This window comes from Brachyhypopomus gauderio, chromosome 8 (genome assembly GCF_052324685.1).
Source record: "Brachyhypopomus gauderio isolate BG-103 chromosome 8, BGAUD_0.2, whole genome shotgun sequence".
NCBI classification, from domain to species: Eukaryota; Metazoa; Chordata; class Actinopteri; order Gymnotiformes; family Hypopomidae; genus Brachyhypopomus; species Brachyhypopomus gauderio.
In genome coordinates this window covers 1,012,185-1,027,163 of record NC_135218.1, presented here as the reverse complement: position 1 = coordinate 1,027,163, position 14,979 = coordinate 1,012,185, and the positions used below count along the sequence as shown (strand labels likewise).

Genomic DNA, 14,979 nt, shown 5'->3' with positions numbered 1-14,979 from the left:
TTAATTATTTCAAAAAAGAATGGGCAACATATTTAGAATATAACGATCTACCAGGAACCTCACCGTGTGTTCTTTGGGAAGCAGGGAAGGCAGTAATGCAGGGGAAAATAATATCCTACTGCACACATAAGAAAAAGACAAAAAAAGGTATTAGAATTGGAAGAAAAAATAAAATCTTTAGAAGCTGCCCATGCTGCCTCACCACAAGAACACACACTGAACAAGCTGAGAAAACTCAAACTGGAATGAAATGAAATAATAGATAAAAAGACACAATTTTTACTGCAAAGACTGCGTTGGCAAAATTTTGAACATGGCAATAAATCCGGAAAATTCCTTGCTAATCAGTTAAAGCTTAATAAGGAAAAAACAACTATCTCTTCTATTAAGAACTCAACAGGTAACATTATTCATGACCCACAACAAATAAATAAAGCTTTTAAAGAGTTTTATAAAGCTTTATATACATCACAGATTAGTCCATCTGATTCAGCTATTGAAGAATTTATTAATAATATAAATCTCCCAAAACTGGAAAACGAACAAGTTGTTGCACTGGATTCACCACTTGCTCTACCTGAATTACATGAAGCCCTACAGCAGCTACCAAATAACAAAGCTCCAGGACCAGATAGATTTCCGGTAGAATTCTACAAAGAATGATGGTCGGTGCTAGAACCAACCTTTCTTAGAATGGTCACTCAAATTTAAAATGATCACGTACTGTCCCCAGACATTAATTCTGCTAACATTAGCGTACTTCTAAAGCCAGGCAAAGACCCTACACTTCCTTCCAGCTATCGCCCCATTTCACTCATAAATGTAGATCTTAAAATTATTGGCAAAGCACTTGCCAGAAGATTAGAGAAAACCACCCCACTTATAATACATCCAGACCAAACAGGTTTTATCAAGGGTAGACAATCGGCCAACAATACACGCAGACTAATAAACATAATAGACTACTGCACAATTAACAAAATAGAGACTACTATTGTATCTTTAGATGCAGAAAAAGCATTTGACCGGGTAAACTGGAAATATTTATTAGCAGTACTACACAAATTTGGATTTGGCTCATCCTTCATAAACTGGATCAAAACCCTACATAGCTCTCCTAATGCACGTGTTAGGACGAACGATATCACCTCACAAAGCTTCACTCTGCAGAGGGGTACCAGGCAGGGCTGCCCACTATCGCCCTCACTTTTCATTCTCTTCATTGAGCCATTAGCAGCAGCAATTCGTCAAAATGCAAGTATTACAGGAATTAACACAGGAACCACAAACCACAAGATAAGTCTCACCGCAGATGATGTATTACTTTTCCTGCAGAACACACAAGCTTCTCTTCCGAATACAATCAAACTTATAGACAGCTTCTCTTCTATAACAGAATACTCCATCAGTACGATGCACAACACGCGATTGAGCCGAAACGAAAAATAGTCGCACGAGTGAAAAATCGGCTGAAAATGGGCCAAAAATCGCAGTGTACGCCCAGCTTTAGAATCCAACGAACGGATTTTACTTCCAAAATATAACTCATTTTCTCAGCTAAATTAAAGCTGGGCATACACCGTGCGATTTTTGGCCCATTTTCAGCCGATTTTTCACTCGTGCGACTATTTTTGCGATCGGGCCAAGTTTCGGCTCAATCGCGTGTCGTGCATCGTATAGTTTACACAGGTAAACGAGGAGCGATTCACACCTCACGACCAACTCCCGATCATGAAATCGCAGCGTCACAAGAATATCAAGCATGTTTGAAATTCAAATCGCTCCTCGTGAGAGTATCGCACTGTTGAAGCAGCTCCACGAGCCGACTCTCCGCAACCTCTCACACTGCGCATGCGTGAACGGCAGAAGAGGACGCAAAATCCTCTGTGTGCGCGCGCGCATGTGCGAGTGAATTTCTTTTTTGATGAAATCATTGAAATATTGTTTGATTAGCAAGCAATAATTGCTAGTTGCAAATATACATCATAAAACACAAGTTAATGGTACTTTTTCAGTGAATGAGGTGAAAACCCGCGTCTGCCCAGCCATTTCTTTGTCCATGCACGTCGCCTTTTTTAAAGTGTTTCTAGACACAGAATGGCACAAATTGCCAAGGCAGCGCGTTTTTTTTGTGGACATTTCAGGTGAGCGTCTCTCCACTTCCAGGCTCTTATACTTTTTCTTCTCCCGTTTTTATGATGCAGTTCCGGATACAAGAGTCCGATATGTGGTGTAAGGACGTATAGTGTGAGCAGTCAGGTCGCATGAGAGCGTCGGGTCGTATAGTGTGAGTAGGCTATATGAATCGTGAGCTGTGAACTTTTTAAACCCTGCGATTTAGTCGTACAGTTTGAGCTGGAGCAGAGTACATGATTTAAAATATCGTAGTGTACGCCCAGCTTAAGGCGAACTTGACTTGTACTTCTGCGCCAAACCTACGACGTAGCGGGACATAGGTTATCTGTTTTTTGTGTACGAAGTGTTAAGCCCAGTTTTTTAAGTTGCTACTTGTTTGTACTGTAAAGGATCTGACACATTCAGTTGTTTTGGTTTTTTTTTGTTGTTGCTTATTAATGTAAGAGAAAGGACTCTTATTTTGGTGGTTGCTGCTGCGCCGCCCACTTGTGACGCTGCGCAGCGTATTTATGTCACTGCCGCGAAAAGAAGGCAAAACGACATCAAGAAAGGAAGGTGGTTAGGACTCTCATAAAAGGAAAACTAGCACCTAGCTGAATGGCGAACAAGCTCTTACGGTGAATTCCGAAGACATCAAATAAATCTAACGAATCATCAGTTTCGAGTTTTGACCATTCTTCAGCTGGGATTGCTACAGTAAGAGCTTGACCCTCATCAATCCTGACGACTGCTGCGAACACGGCTGGAATTAGCGACGAAAGGTTTCACGGTAGCATTTCATCTCGGGTTGCTAACTTCCAGTTCTCATACGGATTACAGCAAGGCCTACGGTAGTGACTTTGCGCCTCCTACAGGCGGCAGTTGAAATGGATTAGATGCGATGGTCAAAAGTTACACGGCTATTCAAGGTGAGAGCTGAATAGCAAGGCAGAAAGGAAGAAAATATCTTCTCCAATCACAGTGACTGAAACCAAATTAGTTTTATGAACTGGGAAAATAAATTTGGTGCTTGTCTTGGTAAACGGACACTTATATATAATTTTAATTTACAGTTCATGTATAGTAATTTTGTGGACACTTTTAGTTTAATGTGGCATATCTTTAGTAGCAGTGCCGATTAACTACAGTTTTTATATAATTGTCTGTTTGATTTGTTTTGCTGTGATTTCTTCTGTGATCATTGCTCTTAACTGTGTTACTAAATTACAATTCAAATGGCCAATCCAATTGAAAGGGTTAAAAAGCAAACTGATAGTTCCAAACATGTGCGTATGGTTGAAAATGAAACTGGCATTGCAGAAAACCAACAATTAGAAGGTCAGTTTCAAGAATCTCAAAATGAATCCAATCTACCTCGCCGTTCAGAACGCGCACCCAAACCTACAGAAAAAATGCTCTCTCTCCAAAAGGAGGAGGCTCATAAAAAGGAAAGAAAATTTATTTCCATGTACAACCAATGGAAAGTTCAGGCCCGAGGTGCACGCCAACAACTTAAATCAGATATTTCAGATGGTCAGTTAACTGCTCTAGTGGACAACTTGGAGAAGGCAAGGGATGATGTTACAGGTGTTTATGAAGAAAACAGACGTCATAATGCACCGCACCCTGAAATACGACGACAGGTTGATGCATGTGTGTCAGTAACTGCTGATATTACCAAAATCATTTATGAAAGGATATCACGTGTAGATGGAGAGTTTGACTCTGATAGGGAAAAAGGTCGACTTCTCACACTGCTCGATTGTGACCATGCTCGTTCCATTTATGGATCTACTATCTCACGGGTGAGCCACAAGTCCATCATCCATTCTAGTCATTACTCCAGTCATCACTCCGTGACTTCATGCCTGGCATCTAAGTGTGCAGACGCTGCAGCAGATGTGGCAGCTAAGGAAGCTATGTATGAGGTATTATTGGAAGAAAATAAACAAAAAGAAAAGATTCAGCATTTGGAAGAACAACATAAACAAGCTGTTGAAGCTCAAAAACGTGAGTTAGAACGGTTACAGGCAGAGAAAGATCTAAAAGTAGCTCAGGCTAGGTTGGGTATCTATAGCCAAGAAGCAGTATACAGAACTGATAATTCATTCACTGCGTATGAGCCAAGGACAGATCAAGACATTAGCCAACTCCCTATTCAAAGTTCATCCAACACTGTAACTGCAGTACCACAGACAGACATGTCTTCTCTTGCACAGGCTCTTCAAGACAGCATAGCCCTAAATAGACTTCCAGTGCCAGAACCCTTTGTCTTCACTGGTGATCCAATGCAGTTCGTTGAGTGGAAAAACTCCTTTATGTCACTCATTGATCAAAAGAGTGCTTCCTTTGCTGACAAGTTGTACTATCTAAAAAGGTTTGTAGGAGGTCCAGCTCGTAAAACTCTAGATGGTACCTTTTACAGAAATGATGCTGAAGCGTATCAAGATGCCTGGAGCAAGTTGGATCGGCGGTATGGTCAACCATTCATTATACAAAGGGCTTTCAGAGAAAGGTTGGCAAACTGGCCAAAGGTTCAACACAAGGATGCTGTGGGACTGCGAGAATTCTCTGACTTCTTGAATGCCTGTCTGGATGCCATGCCTCATGTTAAGGGTCTCCAAATATTAAATGACTGCGAAGAAAATCAAAAGCTTGTACAAAAACTGCCAGACTGGGCAGCTTCTCGTTGGAATAGACAAGTCACGCAAACACTGAACCAAAGTCAAGATTTCCCTACCTTCCAAGAATTTGCAGCCTTTGTATCAGTGGAAGCAGAGGTTGCTTGCAATCCAATAACCTCTCTATATGCACTCCGTTCTTCTGAATCTGCATCAGAGAAACGAACCACCAAGGATGTCAAGAGGAACAAGGCCAGTGTTTTCAGCACACAAACAAACACAGATGATGATAGGGTAACAAGGTTGCATACTAAACAAACATGTATGCTCTGTCAAGATAATAAACATCGGCTTCATAACTGCACTGCATTTACAGCAAAGCCTTTGGAAGAGCGTCGGAAGTTTGTTAGAGAGAACAGACTTTGTTATGGATGTTTAAAGCATGGACATAGTGCAAGAGACTGTCGCCAGCGTCTCCTATGCAGAACCTGCAAGAGGAAACATCCCACATGTCTTCATGATGATGCCTATGAGAAAACTCAGAAACCCGCACCTCCTATGGCCTCAGCACAAGCTAATAATAGTGAGGCAGTGGAAGCCGTTGCTCTCAACGTAGCTGGAGAAGAACCGTCTATCAACACTTCAATGATTGTGCCTGTATGGGTCTCATCAAAGACCAGTCCGAGTTCTGAAAAGCTTGTCTATGCTTTACTTGACACACAGAGTGATACTACATTCATTGATCAAGAGGTGAGTGATGGTTTACAAGCAGACACTCATCCAGTGAAGTTGAAATTGACCACCATGATTGGTAAGGACACAGTTCTAAAGAGCCAAAGGGTGTCAGGGCTTCGCGTTAGAGGCTATAGCTCTGCTGTTTATATTGACCTACCTCCTGTGTACACCAAGAATTGTATACCAGTAAATCGGACCCATATTCCTACCAGCAACACAGCCAAGCACTGGAAGCATCTTGCAGCCATTGTAGACAAAATCCCACCACTAATGGACTGTGAGGTTGGCCTTTTAATAGGCTACAACTGCTCGAGGGCCTTGGCACCAAGGAAAGTAATTGTAGGCGGGTCTGAAGAACCGTATGCTGTGCAAACTGATCTGGGGTGGAGCATTGTGGGATGTTCACTACCATATCTCGATATGCCTGAATCCAGTAGCATGTGTCATCGTGTGGCTGTTAGGGAGCTCCCCCCTGTCACTCCAGCAGATGCTGTTCGTATACTAGAATTAGACTTTAAGGACATTGACGATGCATGTAGAAAGGTGTCTCAGGAAGATATTCTCTTCCTGAGTAAACTAAAGAACAGCATAAAGAAAAATGCTCAAGGCCATTATGAGATGCCTTTGCCCTTTAAGGAAAGGCCCATTCTGCCATGCAATAGACAGCTTGCTACAATTAGACTCAACCATCTCAAGAGAAGGCTGTTAAGAGATGAGCTGCATAAGGAACATTATGTCATGTCCATGAACGAGGTCATAAAGAGAGGAGATGCAGAAGAAATAAGGGATGATGGAATAGAAGGAGAGAAATGGTACATTCCTCATCATGGTGTCTACCACCCAAAGAAACCAGACAAAATGCGTGTAGTATTTGACTGTTCAGCACGGTATGGAGGTACAAGCTTGAATGATCATCTTCTTTCTGGACCAGATTTAATTAACAACCTGCTTGGTATCCTCATTCGTTTTCGTCAACACCCAATTGCACTAATGTGCGATATTGAAAAAATGTTCCATCAGTTTCATGTGGACAAATCTGACAGAGACTACCTGCGATTCCTCTGGTGGAAAAATGGAGAGCTCAATGCACAGCCCTGTGAGTTCCGCATGAAGGTCCATCTCTTTGGTGCCACCTCCTCCCCTGGGTGTGCAAACTATGGGATGAAACATCTAGCCAAAGAAAACAGTGATGTGTACCCCCTAGGTGCAAGCTTTGTGATGAAGGACTTTTATGTTGATGATGGGATTACTAGCACAAAAAGTGTAGAAGATGCCATTAAGCTTGCAAGAGAAGCACGAGACCTCTGTGCTCAGGGTGGCTTACGGCTACACAAATTTGTATCGAATAATGAAGCTGTTTTGGAAAGTATACCTCCTACAGAACGAGCAAATGATGTTAAAGAGCTGGATCTGGCCTTTGATGACACGTCCTTGGAAAGAGCCTTAGGTATTCTATGGCACACACATTCTGATTGTTTCAAGTTCAAGATCAAGCTCAAAAACCAGCCAGCCACTCGTCGTGGAATTTTATCAGTTATTAACAGTTAATTAACAGTTTATCAATTAAATTAACAGTTGCGTCCTTGTATGACCCTTTAGGGTTTGTGGCACCCATAGTGCTCACTGGAAAACAAATTCTACAAGAGATGTGTAGACACAGCACTGGCTGGGATGATCCCCTGAAAGTTGAACTTCAGCCAAGGTGGGAACACTGGAAAGGTGATCTGAACAATCTGGACAAGATTGACATTCCCAGAAGCTATGCACCTGTTAACTTTGGAAAAATCATCAGAACAGAGTTGCATCATTTCTCGGATGCAAGTATCAGTGGCTATGGTCAGTGCTCATACCTGAGACTCAGTAATGAAGATGGAGAGGTTCACTGTGCTTTAGTCATCGGAAAGTCAAGAGTAGCTCCCACAAAGCTTACAACAATCCCGAGGCTAGAACTGACAGCTGCAGTTGTTTCGGTAAAGGTCAGCAATATGCTGAAAGAGGAGCTTGGATATGCAAACGTTCAAGAATTTTTCTGGACTGACTCCAAGGTGGTGCTAGGTTATATAAATAATGAGGCACGGCGATTCCACACGTTCGTAGCTAACAGGGTGCAAAGAATTCATCTCAGCACAACCCCTAAGCAATGGAAATATGTCCCTACTACAGAAAACCCAGCAGACCATGCTTCGAGAGGTTTGACCGTCAGTGAGCTGCTGTCCTCCAACTGGTTCACAGGACCCAGGTTTTTATGGGAGAAAGACATGTACTTTCCATCAGATGTTATTTTAGAACTACCCATTGGAGACCCAGAAATCAAAGTGGTACACACTCTGAACACGGAAGCTGCAGAACATCTAAGCCTGATAGATCGTTTGTCTAACTTTTCCTCATGGCGAAGAGTGACACAGGCAGTTGCTCGCATCCTCAGACGAATCAACAAGGACACGTCTAACAGCTTAACTACTGTGACTGAACGTGACAATGCACAATGCACCATAATCAAGGCCCTGCAGGGAGAGGTGTATCAATGCGAGTTGAAGAAAATAAGCAAAGGAACCTCTCTGCCATCTCATCATGAATTGCATTCTCTTAATGCTTTCATAGATAAGGATGGTGTGCTCAGGGTGGGAGGTAGACTTCATAATTCATCGCTTCCTAACTCATTTAAACACCCTGCAATTCTTCCTAAAAATCACCCCATCACAAAAATGATAATTTCCCACTACCACGAAAGGGTCTGCCATCAAGGTAAGGGTCTTACAATAAATGAGATTAGATCCAACGGTTTTTGGATCCCAGGCATCAATAGGATTGTAGCATCCTTTATTCACAACTGCATCACTTGTAGGAAGCAAAGAAGACCTGTAGAGGAGCAAAAAATGGCTGACCTTCCACCAGAGCGATTGGAACCATCACCACCATTTACTTATTGTGGAATGGACTGTTTTGGTCCCTTTTTAACAAGGCAGGGTCGAAGCGTTCACAAAAGGTACGGTCTCCTATTTACCTGCTTCTGCTCTCGTGCTGTCCATATAGAGATGCTTACTGACATGTCAACCGATGCCTTCATTAATGGGCTGCGTTGTTTCATTGCGATAAGAGGTACAGTACGGCAGATCAAGTCTGATCAAGGAAGTAACTTCGTTGGGGCCAAAAATGAATTAAAGAGAGCACTAAATGAAATTAATACAGAAAGACTGGCTGTGTTTCTTGCACAGAATCAGTGTGACTTCTGCATGAATGCACCTCACTCAAGTCATGCGGGCGGAGTGTGGGAACGGCAGATCAGGACAGTAAGAGCAGTCCTGAACAATACACTTTCACTCACTTCAGGCAGACTAGATGACTCTTCTCTGCGGACATTTCTGTATGAGGCAATGGCAATTGTAAATAATCGCCCTCTAACTGTCAACAACCTCAGTGATCCAAATAGCCTAGAGCCCCTTACGCCTAATCACTTGCTCACCTTGAAGAATATTACACCTCTGCCCCCACCAGGCACATTTGGCAAGGAAGATGTGTATGCAAGGAAAAGGTGGCGGCATGTTCAGTATCTCTCGGAGCAGTTTTGGGGTCGCTGGCGCAAGGAGTATCTTGCAAACATTGCTACTAGGCAGCGCTGGCATGTCCCAAGAAGGAATTTGCAGATTGGAGACATAGTGATGGAGAAAGGTGACAACTCACCAAGAAATGAGTGGCAACTGGCTAGGGTCTTGGAAACCACTACTGCCAAAGATGGACTAGTAAGGAGAGTCAAAATACAACTCGGCGATCGAAAGTTAGACAAGAATGGTGAGCGCCTCAGTGCCCCATCTATAGTTGAACGGCCAATTCAGAAACTTGTACTATTGTTGGAGTCTGAATAATGTTTTACTTACTTTCTTACGTCCACATTTCTCAGTCTGAGGTTTAGCTTTAACAATGAAATATTTGATTCAGGTTCAGGTTGTATGTAAACTCATTAGCATTCGAAGATCCTTAATCTAGAGAAATCACTCATGACTAGTAAATGATTCCCAGTGTGTCGTATTTGTGATTTGGTGGGAGTGTAAAGGATCTGACACATTCAGTTGTTTTGGTTTTTTTTTGTTGTTGCTTATTAATGTAAGAGAAAGGACTCTTATTTTGGTGGTTGCTGCTGCGCCGCCCACTTGTGACGCTGCGCAGCGTATTTATGTCACTGCCGCGAAAAGAAGGCAAAACGACATCAAGAAAGGAAGGTGGTTAGGACTCTCATAAAAGGAAAACTAGCACCTAGCTGAATGGCGAACAAGCTCTTACGGTGAATTCCGAAGACATCAAATAAATCTAACGAATCATCAGTTTCGAGTTTTGACCATTCTTCAGCTGGGATTGCTACATGTACAGACGGCTTTCTTTAATTAATTCAAAACACAATACTTGTACTTTTTACTTTCAGTACTTGAGTAATAAATTTTAGAATAAACTACTTGCAATACGTAAGTACAAAAAATGCTGAATACTTCTGTACTTCTACTTAAGTAAAGTTTTTAAAGAACACCAACTTCTACTCAAGTCATTTTTTTGATAGAGTACTTGTACTTTTACTCAAGTATGGGTCTCTAATACTTTATACAACACTGGTAGTGAGTAACTATAATTACTTTTTTTAAGTAACATACCCAACACTGGTGAACACACTCTAAACGTGGTGGAGAGCAGGGGCGATTTTAGGATCTGGTCTTTAGGGGTGCCCAGCCCCCAGTGCTCACAGAGGCACAATACCAAAGTATTGCGCAGGTGCAGAGCAAGGTTTTTGCATAATATAATATTTAAAAAATGTGTTGAGCCAGGGGGTGCTGAGCAACTTCACGGTGGTGCTCTAGCACCACTAAAAATACCCTAGCCTCGCCCCTGGTGGAGAGCTTTATCTACCTTGGCTCCACCATCTCCAGTAATCTCTCGCTGGACCCTGAGTTAAATACTCGGATCGGTAAAGCAGCAGCAGCGTTGGCCCGTCTGAATAAAAGGGTTTGGAGTAATTCCATGCTGACCACAAGCACTAAGATGAAGGTGTATCAGGCCTGTGTTTTGAGCACTTTGCTCTATGGCAGTGAAACATGGACCTTATATTCTTGTCAAGAACACCGACTCAACACCTTTCATCTGCGCTGTTTGAGAAAGATTCTAGGTATCAGCTGGCAAGACCGTGTTCCAAACAAGGATGTGCTAGCAAAAGCAAAAATACCTAGTATGTTTGCTCTCCTTTCCCAGCAATGACTACATTGGCTTGGTCATGTCATACGAATGCAGGACGGTCGGATCCCTAAAGACATCTTATACGGTGAGCTTACCCTGGGCTCCAGACGCACAGGCAGGCCACTTCTCCGCTTCAAAGATGTGTGCAAGAGAGATCTCCGGGACGGCAACATCCACCTGAGTAAACTGGAGGTCATAGCTGCTGACCGTGCAGCTTGGAGAAGTGCAGTCAAGACCAGCATTGATTTAGAGTGGACCAGTGGGAGGTTAAGAGAATGCGCAAGCAACAGGCTGTAGTGCCACTAGACTCTAACGCTGACCTTGCCTGCAGAAATTGCGGCAGACTGTGCCGCTCGAAGATTGGGCTGTTGAGCCATGTTAGGGGTTGTAACTATACTGGCCAAAACCAAGGCGCGAATTGCATTGTCTCTTGAGACAGATGGATGCCAACACAACAACATAGACCTATGTGGTCCACCCTTATATTGCTGTGCTTTTAATGGATTACATTCATAAGCACTTTTCTTATATACAGAATTTTTTATATGTACACTTATGGAATTGTAGGTATTATTATAAAATGCATTTTATTTTCCATATATGCATGTTAAAAAAAGTCAGAGCTTGAAATACATGGATAATAAAAATAAAATGGAAGCAATCACACCAAGTCTCAGGAAAAAAAAGAGGTTTTAATGAATAAAGTGAGCAAACCAAAAACCTGTGACAAGATTCAAATTAAGGATACAATGACCAGCAGTCAACTGGTACAAAGACAAGACATATATAGACAAGCAAATGACCCTCAGGGGGGGTATTCCAGAAAGCGGGTTTAACAAACTCTAAACTTAACCCTGAACTCCGAGTTGTCTTACTCCGATCTGACATACTCAAGAGTTTACGGTTCCAAAACGGCTGATCGGAGTTAAAGTAATCAGGGTCGCTCAACTCTGAGTAGGTTGACCCAGAAGCGTGTTCACGCGTAACTATAAAAGGCATTCTTAATGGAACGCAGATAATTAGGATTTATCATGGACTTAAAAGCGAAAATCAGCCGAGCATCATATTTCACACCACTGTAGCTTGAAGTATTAATGACTGCGTATGCAGAATATTTAGATATTATTAAACGTAAATGTAATACTGCAGTAGCTGCTAGAGAAAGGCAGTCAGCATGTCAAAAAATTGCCAACAGAGTTAATGCGTGAGTGAAAATGACATTTTTATATTTAGCAGAAGGGTGCGATTATATTATTTTATCCACCTTTATAATACTGTATTGAGTTTTAAATATTTTTTTTATTCAACACTTACTAATTCCAGGTCTAATCTGAGTGGTGTGAAACACACATGGCATCAGATAAAAATGAAGTATAAGAATATTGTACAAAGTGGTATGGCTGTACATAACTATATCTTATTCCTAAAATATATTCTAAAATAAATTTATTTACAGGAAAAATGAAATAATGAAACATAACAGTGAATTTGACTGTAATGTATATTAAAAGGTTACAGGGTGGATGGTGGGGTGGGTGGTGGTGCATGATTTAATGTGGAAAGCAGTGATTGCAGATGGAGTCTCTGACAACTCCACCATCTCTGTTGTCACCCACATGCACTTAAGGTTCCTCATCTGTGGGCATGTCAGAGATGGTGGGCTGTCGCTCTCCTTGGATGGTTACAATGTTGTGTAATACCACATATGCCATTATTATGTGGCACGCCCTATCAGAGGTTACTCTGAGCCCCTTCAGGCACTGGAACCTGGCCTTAAGGATTCCTAGGGTCATTTAAATTCTTGCCCTGGTTTTGCTGTGGGCCTGATTGTAGCGGGACTGTGGTCCAGGTGCAGGATCTGAATAGGTAGTCATAAGGTAGGCCTATAGGACAGGCAGGGATACACTCTGTCTCCACGAAGGAGGCCATCATAGTGTCCTATAATCGCACTAGGGTTTGCAATGATTTAACTATTACACTGCATGTGAATAACTAGCATAACTACCTCAGGCCTACTCTGTTCAGATTTGTTGTACAGTGTGGAATCATACACGGATCCTGGCCATATGGCTTCAACATTTGTGATGAGGTGGGAAGCATCACATATGATCTTGATGGGGAGAACGGTCAGTTACAATAGCTACGTTATTTTTGTTACCATTAAAGATAAGTACATTATTCATTAAGGATTAATAAGGTTAGTACCTGTACATTAATGCTATGGATGGATTTTCTGTTTATGTAATTGCCTTCATGTTCTAATGGTGCTGAAATAGGTAGCATATGTAGGTTCCATCAATGCAGCCAATCACTCTAGGAAATCCTTAAAAATGTAAATGGAATGAAGTTTGTTATATATAGCTTCCCCTTTGCTTATTTCTTTATTGTCCGTGTGAATTAAAGACAAACCAACGATGCTGTGGAATTCCTCTTTGATGTCCATAACTGGCTTATGACCAGGAAACACCACAAAACTGGGCACTAGTCATTTTAATGCCATAGTTTTCGGACAGACCGACATACAGTAGCTTTGCTGACAGATTCCGCTGACAGATCTCCTACACTATAAAAAAAGCTTCCACTAGCAAAAAACGAAGAGCGATGTATAACAATCTGGAGAAAATTTAGGGCTAATCCGCAATGTGTAGTATTTCAAATGTGACGTTTAATAATGTTATTGATGTAAGTAATGGATTGTGCTGAAAAACGATAACGTTCATTAAAACTAATCCGAAAATGATAGTAGGCCTGTCTATTCGAGGTTTTATAAGGCGTTCCTGACGAAGAGCTCAGCGAATAAACTGAGCTTCAATATCCACATGATCTTCGAGGAAAAGACACGTCATGATGACGTGTTTGTAACTCTGGTTCAGGTCCGCGAGCAGGTTAGCTTCAGAGCATAAGTTGCTATAGTAACTGACTCAGGTTCTCTTTAAGCTTGGTTTCTGAAACGGAAAACCTTGAGTTTCCGTGAATTCTGAGTTAACTTACCCGGTTTTATCGCTTAACCCGCTTCTTAGAATACCCCCCAGGTGAGGTGGATCATAGGCCCCGCCCACCTGAGGGACGAAAACAACGCAACAAGAAGACAACTGCCGCTGTGGATGGGGGCGACCAGCAGGGGGCCCGCCGTACAGTGACAAGGGTGAGGGTTATTGGGTGAGCTCTAATGTCTTTCATCTTCTTTACAATCTTGAAAACAACATATTTCTTGAATTAGAATTTTGCCCAAAACCAGAGATAGATTTCAAGGTTGGAGGAAGGTTTTGCCCATTAATAAAATCAATCAAACAAAAACAAACAAACCACATCCTTCCCAGTTGTTATATAAACTACTCCAATGTGGTTCCCCCCAAATTTATTCATTTTTACAATTCAACCACTTCCAATAACCAACTTATAATCCAATAAACACTAAAAAGAATTTAAAAAAAAACAACACCTGGGTATTACGTTACTACTACTAGGATGATATAATGTACACACTGCTTTAACATTTGCTGCTTTAACACATGTATTGGAAAAATACCAAAAGTTTAATAATAATAAAAAATAAAAAAACTCATTTACCGGATTGTGGGAAAATGTTGCCATGGCATGTGGTCTGACTTGGAACAAACAAAGTGGATTGGTTAAAGAACATTGTGGTATGTTAAGTGGTATTTCGTTACTGTGTGAAGAACATTAGGTTTCAAATTATCAAAAAGATTGTAATGTAATATGATAAGAGTACACAAAGATAGAAGTGTGATAAAAGAACCTGAACCCAGCTGATAAATATGCACTTGCAGATACATTTATAATGATATATTAATTGTGAAAAATGGAAACAAACTGAATGTTGAAATGTTCCATCATGAAAAATGCACAGCCACAGTAGAGAAAACTGTCCTACTGAGCATGATACAAGAGTATGTGCTCAAAAACAATGTACCTAGTAAATATATATATTTTAATTCATGTAATCATTGATTGTTCTAACTAGCTCAATTTTTGTTATACAGCAGTGTGAAGTGCATCTTGTCATATTCACAGGCTAGATGATGGAGGTTTGAACAGTCCAGTTTTCCTCAGATATCGTACTATGAGTGGTACAGACACAAGAGTGACACTGATCCGAAGTGGGGCAAAGAGCTTGTGAAGAGCATAAGCTAGCACAAATGTGCTGGTGCCAGCAGCCATCTTTGACTGAACTACAGCTTCAGTGAAGCCCATCTTACACAGTACAGCAGCCATATTGATCCCACTGAGGAGAGGAACAAACATTAAGACATGCTTAATATTGGTGAAT

The 14,979-nt window shown here is 41.5% G+C and overlaps 1 protein-coding gene across 2 annotated transcripts in view; it reads right to left on the bottom strand.

Annotated features, from left to right (window-relative positions):
* Positions 1–11,359: 11,359 nt before the first annotated feature.
* Positions 11,360–14,979, bottom strand: part of fam210b (family with sequence similarity 210 member B) — a 28,654-nt gene continuing 25,034 nt past the window's right edge. For both annotated transcript variants that reach the window (XM_077013720.1, XM_077013719.1), the window contains one exon: positions 11,360–14,934. In XM_077013720.1, the coding sequence (XP_076869835.1) occupies positions 14,718–14,934 (217 nt within the window). In that variant the 3' untranslated portion in view covers positions 11,360–14,717. The remainder of the gene's footprint in view (positions 14,935–14,979) is intronic.